We start from the raw sequence: 10,887 nt of genomic DNA on the forward strand, positions 1-10,887 counted from the left end.
GGTAAATCGTGGGGCGGATCTTGTGCTCTATTTAGTGTAAAAGTATTAGACATGCTGGCCTTTTGTCTGTCTCTGGTATTTTATACTTAGAATCCTCGACGACATTTGCATCTCACCTTTGTGTCAAGCGCTGCCTATATCGGCAAGTTTAAATATTGCCAAACTGATTAAAGTAAGTTCACCATCTACAATGAACTTGTAAGAATTTCAGATATTGCCACCTGTTGATCATGTTTGCTCCTTGACACTATTTGTAGACAGGCACACTGTGCATCCATAACACTTTGCATCTATTTGAAACTCTATGACAAATATATGCCTGTCGTACTCAGTGAGCTCATAATATTCACCAACCTCACTCCAAAAATCCTATAGAACCATAGCCTTGTTTCATTTAGAAGGCTATGATAGAACACTAGCTAAAAGTCCCTTCTGTTAATAGTGTGTGCTGCATACATCTATTGGCCCATACGATCACTGTCTACCTGTTCTTAAGTTGGTCGGACTTATGTGTGATACGTAGCAGTGAGACAAAAAGCACCTAGTATTTATGAATAGTATGCATAGCCCTCTGAATAATACAAGAGGGCTATGTAGTATGCATAGCTCTATGTATTTTTTATAGGGCTACATATGTAATTATAAACTATGAAGTAAATATATATAAAATATTTCATAGCCTTCAAATTGAACATTTGAAAAAAAATGTTTTATATATATAATAAAACAATTGTACTCACTGTAGTAGACTGTCGAGTGTAGTGTACTGTGCAGTTGGCATTTGGCACTGTTGGCAGTCAGGCAGTGGGCAGTTTTTACGCGCGCCAAAACTTTTAAAAAGTCCAATTCTGATGGTGGATACTTTAGCCAGACATCTTGCGGTCCAATAGATGGTGTGCATCTGTTAAAATTCCTCCAGCCACAGCCTACAGGCTGCAGCCTACAGACCACAGCCAGTAAGACAGTTCTTTTTTAAAAACAAAATCAAATAATCAGAGGTCGAGACTCTGCTACATATTTACATAGACAATTGAGGTCTGAGGAGCAACGGGATCTCGATATCTACTGTAGCTAGTTGAGGACTTGAGGCCAGCTCTAGAGTAGGCAGTAGGACGTTGGCACTTGGCACTCAAAAAATTTAAATTCCCACCCCCACAAGTGACCAGGGTGCAGGTTATTATTAAATACTATTTAGAGAGTCAGAGTCTCAGAGACCAGACTCTACGAAGTGCGAGAGTCCGAGTCTCCAAGACTCCTGATCCCTGAGTCCTTCGACTCCTGCTGGAGAAATATTCCACTCCGTCCACTCCTCACGACCTCTCATATCCATCAGTCTCAGACACTCAGTCACTCGGCTCACGTTAAAATACTCTACTCTCACTGCTCACAGCGCATCATCATAATCAGTCCCACTCACAAGTCACAACAAGGCCAACAAGCTCACACTGCGGAAAAACGAAACTGATTTACTGACAAAGTAGCAGAGTGGGAAAAACCTAGTTGAGCTTAAAACCAGCTGAGAAAAGTACGGAGCCCGCCAAAACTTGATGATGTTGTCAGCATACAAATTCCATTTATGATCAATATGATTGGTTGTGCAATCGAATTCTATCGCAACATCATCTTCATCAGGCCATACATATGAGGGGAGAGGCACAGAATTTCACAAAGAAAGAGGTGAAGTAAATAAATACTATATACAGGCCGACAACCCGACAACGGTCCTACGGACCTACGACATCGAGCCTTCGAAAGTTTCGAGACCGAGCCGCCGAGGCCGCCGCGCACAACAGGTTTTATTCCCCGACATTTAATATTATTAAAATACACCAAAAACAACTCTTGTAGGACTTGTGACTTGTGACTTGTGACTTGTGACTTGTGACTTGTGACTTGTGACTTGTGACTTGTGACTTGTGACTTGTGACTTGTGACTTATTGATGACAGACGAAAGCATGCGTGACATACAAATTGCCGCGGTATGTATATTAACAAAATGAACTTATTGTAAAGAGTTATAATCATCCAACTTGATTAGTGAAAAACCTTCAGTTTGAATATCGAATACGATAGTGTACCTTACAAACACTAAACATACACTTAGCGCTAAAATAAAGTATTATTTGTGTGCCGGCAAAATGGTACCCCGAGAGCGCTTGTCTCACGATCCTACCCTGATGGACGAGACTGATAACTGCGACAGTACAGTACAAAAGAAAGGTCCCTGCATAGCTGACCCATCGCAGCCAAGCACATTGAATCCGAATGTGTGGTATCTACATGGTAAAGCCTACGATTTCACAGACTTCGTTAAAAGACATCCCGGAGGCGAAAAAGCCATCTTGATCGGACAAGGTACTAATTTGCTGCTCATTTTAGTAGTCAGATATTTGTTGAGGGATCGAAAAGTATTTTGATAGGCTCAGTTTGATATGTTGCAGCTAACGCAACGTTTCTGTGGAGAGGTCAGTTTATAACACCTGTTGACGATGGTATTGAATATAATATATCATGCAGATTTACAAAGGTGCAGGTGTTCAAATAAGCAACAATTGACATTTCAAGTTCTCATTGATTGCTTTCTGCACGTGTGCAGGGCGTGACTGTACTGAACTCTTCGAGTCGTATCACACATTTTTGCCATCCGACAAACTACTGGCCAAGTACGCCCTCGATAAAGAAGGCTCTCTGGGAGATGGTAGCAATGTAAGCTTTATGAACGTGTTTGATTGACTTGATTCATTGGCCCCATCGTGCTCGTCAAGAAGCATTTTTTTGCACGATGTCAAACATTTCTATCTCGAGTTTTTATCTTCGATTCTGTTCCTGTTAAAGTGGGGTACATTCAAGTGGAGTCACAGGTGGAGCAAGAATTTCTTCTGTTTTTAACTTTTAAGTAGAGTTCTCAGCCAGATTCCCCACCACATTATATCTCAAACTCAGGTGCTACAACTGGCTCCTGAGATGGTACAATTCACTTTCAAAGACGATGGCTTTTACCGCACACTCAAACGAAGAGCTGCAGAGCATTTCCGGAAAACAAAGTCGGGAACCAAGGTATGCTTCGGATTTTACATATTGACGTTGGTGACATTTGTGACCTTTTTTCAGTCATTTGCTAGTACCAGTGCACTCTTGGGTATTGTATTATATTGATAACAGGATGTAGAAGCAGTACTGGGTTTGTACTTGCGAGACATCTTTGCACGATATGAAAGTTTGTATGGTAATGCTAAGGCTTCGCATAACTCTACGACATATGGTTGGCTGTCGTATTGTGGAGTGTGTTTTGCTTATCTATGTAAATTTGATATTCGAGCTTACCACTTTCACTTGGGCAAGCCACCAGCGCGTTCACGCCATGTCTCTGATTAGAGGCAGATACTCTGGATCACAACTTTGAAATTATCCCGGGAAAATGCAAGCTGTTTTGGAGCGAGCTTTTAGTCTTGGCAAATCCTTGGTAGGATGTTGTACCACATGCGATAGTGGGTAGGTGTGCAAATCCTAAGTCTTCTACTCTCTGTGTCATCAGGATACCTCTACGATTTCTCACATTTTAACCTTTAATTTCCTTTAATATCATAAACTAGGCTGGTATATTCCATAAAACCGTAGGCGTGGCGACTATCACGCTTCTGTTTGTGCTGGCTTATTACGGGTTTTACCAGGGAGTGTTCTGGGCCGCAGCACTACACGGCTTCCTGAGAGCGATGATAATTGTGCGCGATTGTCATGCGTCATCACACTATGCCTGGTCGTACAACCCCACGATGAATCAATGGTAAGGACCGTGTTATATACGATATGTTCAGTAGAAGGCTCAAGTCTCGTCGAATACACGTTGTCCTTTCTTGTATGTACATATGTTCAAAGCTATTGTCTGTGTAGTGCTTACGTCTCGTGGATCGATGTTACTTCTTGCGGTTGCGGATTATATCGTATCTACAATCACCATGTGAGATCCTGGCGCTTCGGGGTGGTGTCTGGGGTACTCTGTATAGTGTCTTCACACGTGGGCCACAACTGTGATCTGCAAGTTTTCGGCGAGGTGTTGGCCCGTGCATATCTGATTGTGTCTGTTATGCAAGTCAACGAAACAGTTGCGCAGACAAACGGAAAGACACTCGTCCGCCATGGGCCACCACGTGGGAGTGAACCGGTATTTGACACCTCCCACCTCTCTTTGCCGGAGAGGAAAACACTTCGACGACATGAGGACATGTGCAACCCCCCAACCTTACGTTCACTTACTCACCAGCAAGCCGCTTCCCACCGTCTCCCGTTCAGGATGTATCGCATATCTATGGCATTTGCCGGCAGCAGTCCCTCACAGTGGACTGCTAAGCACGTGGTGGCTCATCATGTCTCCACCAACATCACACCCGTGGATGATGATACCATGTACCCCATGAAGCGTGTGCTACCTGAACTACCCCGCCGGTCGTGGCACGCGTTCCAGCACCTATACATCTGGGTATTCTACTGTCTGAGTAAGTCCTATGTATGTCCGTCTATGTTCAAATCAAGTGGTTTTAGGGTTTGGGTGGAGGTGCCAGGGGGTGCTATACGTCCGCCTTGTTTGTTGCGAAGGTGCTTTGATTGTGAATAGGTTCATTCGTATGCCTGAGCACGAGGTAAGCCATTAACAGCCGAGCATACATGTGTGCATGTGATCGGTGTATGGCGCATTCGGCGGGTTCAAAATTCCTGCAGCTGCTTCAATGTCTGAGTCAACTAGAGTAACAGTAAGTGTACAATCAGTCACATGTTTAGTCCCAAAGCCCCGAGTGTCTCGGCAGTTCCGAACTTCTGCACCGGACCGCTGTTAAAGCATTCGTGTGTACGGCCAGTTGTTCATTCTAGTAGAGAACAAGTTTCAGATTGAAAATTTAATATTATGTATTGTAACGGGGTGTCTAAAACCATTCCCGAAAACGCATGTCCAGTGTGGTGTTACTGAGCGAGTGTACTCTACCCATTTTACTAGGAACAAGTCTCCGACTAATTTTATGGGGCTATTTGGCCATCGATACTACATAGAGCCCTTGTATTTTGGTATGGTTTTGGCATCACCCTCCCTGAATCTACTCCCCTAATGCACGCGCCTGACCAAGAAACGGGCGTTTATAAGCTGTACCTTGTAGATACCGCTCATTGTCCCAATGCGTTTGAATGCTATCCACACATGCACGCACGTTGATGGCGTACTAATCAAATACGTTCACGACTGTGCAGCTATCATGTTCTGGACATTGTCGGATGTGGTCAAGCTGGCAATCGGTCACTACTACGAGGGCACCACACAGGTGTCACACTGGAGCACTATTGACTGGGAGGAGACGTACGGGGTAAGCGGTTGGACGATGCTTTGTATGGCCATGGCTAGACGAGACTGTGACTATGTGCATGATTAGAAGATAATGTATGTGCATGGCTAGGTGCATGGTACTCATAGACGGAAACGCTCTGGTGTAGTGGCTTAGTAACTTTTGGTATGGCTTGGGTTGTAAGACGTGTAGCTGGGATTCTTTGCTGTAGAGACGCGCCGCCATTGGTGTTAGCCATGATCTCGATTCATACATTGAATGCTGGATCGAGAAACTGTGCTGCGACTCTTCCGATATCAGAAAGCCACGTGTACACGTGCGGGACCTTCTGATTTAGGAGACACACACACTGCATCTGTACATACTCAAAAGATATATACACACACGCTCGCAATATAGCAACTCTCACTTGAAGACTCGGTCTCACCCAAATCATTGCACCTACCCCCATTGCAGGTGTATATATTCCACATAGCGCACAGATGGGTGCTGCCGTTCGTGTCCCTGCCCTTCTCTCACGCAATGGGTATTGTGTTGCTCAATGAAGTCTTCGCCAGTCTACCGTTTGTGCTACAGTTCGTGGTCAATCACGAGGTAAGTTGTATCCTCTATCGTGTGCAGGCCGAGCCTTGGTCTGGAAAGGATTATACGTGTCTGGTGTATGGGTTGGGTCTAATCGTTCTATGGAACTAAAACTCCAAATCCTAAAGGTGTATGAATACCTTTCGTGAGTGGTGTGTTGTGAAGCTCTCCGCGCATGTAAGCCCACACATGTATAACTGTACATTTGATATTTTGTGTGCAGTAAATGGAACTTGGCACGCATACATGTACCACAAGCAACCCCCTTGTATATGCACATTCCTAATGTATCCGTGGCATAACTCATAATTAGGTGGAGACCAGCGTTGAGCAGGTGTCTGTGGACTTAAATGCGCAGCAGCCGACCTCAGAGCTATCAGGCACAGGTATGGGCAAAAGGAGCTGTGTTACGTTGTCTGATATTACAAGACTATATGACCTTTGCTGTCTATCTGATGACACAAGACTACATATGGCCTTTGTTGCATGTCTGATTCTATAAGACTATCTATAGTCTTTACATCGTGTCTCATGCTTATAAAAACTCTAACTCTGAATGTTATAAGACTATACAGTGTCTTTTCTACGTACCTGATAAAAAACCTGCTGGAACTAAAACTGTGAGCTGAGTCTATGTTGGTATTCGCAAGCACTCAAATTGTGTGGCCTGTCTATGACATGTGACGGATTACTCATAGTAAACTAGTTGCGAGATAAGCCGTTCTGTGAAGCTGGACTGGGACGCACATACCTCCACCAACACTTGTCCCAGTATAAAACCCTATGTGTGACATACCTACTGATTGCTCCACATCTCATCCTTGTACCGTTATGTCAACAGATTGGGGCGCACATCAAGTGCGTACATCTCACAACTATGGCGTGGGCAGCCCACTGTGGCTGAACTCCTCAGGTGGCCTGAATATGCAGGTACGTATTTGCACCAACCTATAACGTGTATGTCCTGATGTTAGTTGATAAAGCTGTTATGTCAAACGTCTTCGAATTTAAATTGTCAAATGCTGTGCTATATAGTGCTTCAGCGCTTGACTTTGGTGGTTAGTTTGGCGCAGATACTGATTTACCTACCTTGTGTGATCGGTTTGACACGAGATCATTTATATATATATATCGTGACGACCACACGGTACGATGTATTCTACACCAATACCATTTGTTGTCAATGTATTGCTCACAACAGCCCTTCAAGCCCAGCTTAACCACCTTCCCTGTGTTTGCCACAGATTGAGCATCACCTGTTCCCGTCCGTTCATCACAGCCACTACCAAGCGCTCGGCGAATTGACAAGGTATACATATATATGTATTGTTCATTTTGTTTTAGGTTTAGCTCAGTCACTCCGCAGAACGCCCTTTCGATGAACGAGTTCAGTATGAATGCTCCTTTGTTAGATAGGCGCGTGGCTGTTGGTATTGAAACTGACGATCATTGGTTTGAGTTATTGGTGTCTCAGCTGACTAGCATTGGTTGAACTATTTGTTTCGCTCTCATTTGGACCGTGTAGGTACCGACTCTTTGTCATCGCAAACTAACCTAAACCCCTAAAACCTGACTAGAACAATTTATTCACTCTCTTCCATTCCGATTGCAGGCGTACATGCAAGGAGTTCAACGTCCCATATAACACATCTGGAGGTTTGGCGGAAGCTTTGGGAAAGCACTATGACTTGCTCGTCAAGATGGGCCGTTCACCGGAGATGACCACGTAAAGGTCACTGCACAAGTGTCCAAGGGCATTGATAGTAGCAGCATATATGCGTTCACATGGTTAGATGGCCTGTGCCAAATTGTACGCGCAAATGCACATACGCGTCTGCTGGGCAATGTGTGGGCGTGGATTATTTAGTTTAATAAGTATATGAAGGTGCAGTTGTCACATACAAAAATAAAGATAAGGATTTACGATAAGCTCGTTGCGTGTGATTTGCCTAAACCTTTCAGACTGAGCTTCCTATGTCTGCGCCTCGAAGATTGCAAATGCTCAGGCTTTGAAGCGGTGACGAACAGTGCATGTGTAGCACGACAGTCACCTGAGTTGCTACACAGTGTTGGAATTGAAATATAATTAGCTGGCTCTATCAGGGGACGATAATCGGAGAAAGTGGGATGCTAAGCCAAGGACTTACAAGCCCGTATTGAAAAACGCGTACCCTTGGTTCAGCTGAACAAGCAAGCACTATCTTTATACACAAGTAACCCCTAATAAAGTGAGCTGCATATGCAAGTACTACCCTTGTACACCCTTCCCTACACACCCCTAATAATATTGTAGAATATACTTAAGACTACTTCTCAAAGCTTTCCTGCATCCACGTACACACTTGGTTGAATGACTTACACACTTGGTTCAATGCATTGAACAATTCATAGAATCACAAGCACACCACCATGAATATCTGATTTGTGTTCGTGTATCTGTGTTTCAGACCCTTTCAGCCTTTTCCAGCTCTTGGAGAAGCTTGGTCAGGTCGGGCAAATCAATTATGATGGACTGGCGATCCTTTGGTACACAAGTATCTACACGTGATTAAATGTAAGTCCGTGTTTCCATCATCGTCCGCTGTATCGGTGGTCTGTCTGACATACCTAGTACACTGGCTCACAACAAAATGAGAGGGTCTTCAACCACTGCAGAAGTGCTATCTAAAACCCTAAACTCTAAAACCGCTGAAGTGCTATTCGTACCTACAAGTGACTTCACTGGTGGTTGTCTGTCTAAATAGATCAGGTGCTAGAAGACATTGGCCTACGCGGAGTGTGGTTTGCTTAGTGGCGCTTTGTTGAACGGTCTGTTAAGTCAACTTTCAAGACAGTAGGGCTCACGCCAGCAACAAGGTCATCCTACATGCGATGTACAAGGCCAACGTACATGCGTTGTATAAGGTCATCCTACATGCGTTGTACAGGGTCATCCTACATGCGTTGTACAGGGTCATCCTATATGCGTTGTACAGGGTCATCCTACATGCATTGTACAAGGTCATCCTACATGCGGTGTACAGGGTCATCCTACATGCATTGTACAAGGTCATCCTACATGTGGTGTACAGGGTCATCCTACATGCGTTGTACAGGGTCATCCTATATGCGATGTACACGCCTTGTCCCACAGGGCTGGGATGGGGACACGCAGCTGTTACTAAAGCAATCGCTCGTGTGTCTGTACCCTCTCCTATACAGTCGCAGTGAGTGTCTGGGGTGGTATCTCCTCGGGGGGCATGGTCTGTAATAGCCTGTATCGGTGTCAGTCTATCGAGTGTATCATAGCCTGCGGCTTCTTTTGCTTGGCGGGACAGAGCATCCCTACCGCCCGCGGTTGCCATGGCAACTAAGCTCTGATGGACATGCATGGCCATACGAGGGAGTTGCGCACATGTGCTCGTGCGTACTAATCCGTACCACACGGTCTGGTATCTACTGGGTTCTTCACGTCAGGTCGTGTGCTGTGTCTGAGCAATTCAGTAGGACCGGTGATACAGGGACAAGCAGCATCTCAAGGCAGGGTATTTCTTATTCTGAGCACTTGTGGAAGCGTTGTAGGTACCGGTGGGTTGTACGCGATCTCATAAGAACGTCGGCCACACGCACAACGTATCTATAGGCATATGCACAACGTATCCATTGGCATATGCACGACGTATCTATCGGCATGTGCACAACGTCTATCGACATATGCACAACGTATCCATCGGCATATGCACAACGTATCTATCGGCATATGCACAACGTATCTATCGGTATATGCACTATGTATCTATCGGCATATGCACAACGTATTTATCGGCATATGCACTATGTATCTATCGGCATATGCACAATGTATCTATCGGCATATGCACAACGTATCTCTTGGCATATGCACAACGTATCTATCGGCATTTGCACAATGTATCTACGGCAAATGCACAACGTATCCATCGGCATATGCACAACGTATCTATCGGCATATGCACAACGTATCTATCGGCATATGCACAACGTATCTATCGGCATATGCACAATGTATCTATCGGCATATGCACAACGTATCTCTCGGCATATGCACAATGTATCTATCGGCATACGCACAATGTATCTGTCGGCCTATGCAAGAGCTTCAGGGCGTCTACGAATACACCTGATGCGGTTGCAGTGGTAGGTAGGAATAATTTATCGGAGTCTGACCATCGGAGTCTGACCATCTGAATGCCAGGTCAGTTGGGGGCCTTTAATAGCAAGGAGACGGGACTAACAAATGCGCCTAGATCGCTATCAGGGCTGCGCCGTAGATTCTTCACTGGTTTCTGGGAGGTTTTAGGGTCTAATGTTTCCTTGTCTGTGTGCGTGAGTGTGTTGTGTAAGTTGTGTGTTGTGTTTTGTGAGTGAGTGAGTGTGTTGTGTGTGGTTGGGGGGGGGGGGGGTGGCGGGGCACAGTAGTACTACGTGATATCCACACCGTGTCCCTTCTACACCACAGTGGCCCTAACAGACTATCGCGACGGCAATTTCTCTCGCTCTCTCTCTGTGTATGTGTGTGTGTGTCAGGCAAATGGAGACGGTTGAGCCGACCAGTAACTCGAACGGATACGCACGAGGTCCGCACCGCAGAGTGCCAGGCCCCACGCCTACAACCACACACTTGTTGCACTGAATACTTGTTTGCTTTGGGTTTTGGGTTTTAGGGTGTAGGCCTACAACCACACACTTTTTTGCTAACTCGCACTTGTGTGTCGGCAAACACGGGTATAAGCTTGGCCCCGTTCCACCGGCATACTGCCATACCTACCTGGCGTGCACTGGGATACCTGCCATACGATACAGCCCTTGCACGGTAGAGTATTGGGTATACAAGACTGTCTTAGCATGGTACAGCCTTCGTCATTGGTGCGCTTGCGGTGTTGTACCTTCTCTCCCTCGTCCGATGAGTAGCTCTGTGTGCACAGCTGAGCCTGCGTATGGCGGGTGAGTGGTTTA

At 45.3% G+C, this 10,887-nt stretch overlaps 1 protein-coding gene across 1 annotated transcript; it reads left to right on the plus strand.

The window, feature by feature from the left end:
- Nucleotides 1–1,882: 1,882 nt before the first annotated feature.
- Nucleotides 1,883–7,995, plus strand: SARC_05199 (hypothetical protein). Its single transcript, XM_014300953.1, has 11 exons — nucleotides 1,883–2,356; nucleotides 2,598–2,707; nucleotides 2,945–3,058; nucleotides 3,595–3,785; nucleotides 4,292–4,494; nucleotides 5,240–5,352; nucleotides 5,788–5,925; nucleotides 6,227–6,299; nucleotides 6,755–6,843; nucleotides 7,158–7,222; nucleotides 7,526–7,995. The coding sequence occupies exons 1-11, from the start codon at nucleotides 2,140–2,142 to the stop codon at nucleotides 7,641–7,643; spliced, it is 1,431 nt and encodes a 476-aa protein (XP_014156428.1). The 5' UTR covers nucleotides 1,883–2,139; the 3' UTR covers nucleotides 7,644–7,995.
- The last annotated feature ends 2,892 nt before the right edge of the window (nucleotides 7,996–10,887 follow it).

Source organism: Sphaeroforma arctica (genome assembly GCF_001186125.1).
Source record: "Sphaeroforma arctica JP610 unplaced genomic scaffold supercont1.323, whole genome shotgun sequence".
In the NCBI taxonomy this organism is placed as follows: domain Eukaryota; class Ichthyosporea; order Ichthyophonida; genus Sphaeroforma; species Sphaeroforma arctica.

Bases quoted from the DNA above. Each gene is read 5' to 3' on its own strand.
- SARC_05199 (XM_014300953.1), top strand. From the start codon at position 2,140: ATGGTACCCCGAGAGCGCTTGTCTCACGATCCTACCCTGATGGACGAG. The intron at 3,786-4,291 runs GTAAGGACCGTG...TCTCCCGTTCAG, and splicing joins AACCCCACGATGAATCAATG to GATGTATCGCATATCTATGG. The intron at 5,353-5,787 runs GTAAGCGGTTGG...CCCCCATTGCAG, and splicing joins ACTGGGAGGAGACGTACGGG to GTGTATATATTCCACATAGC.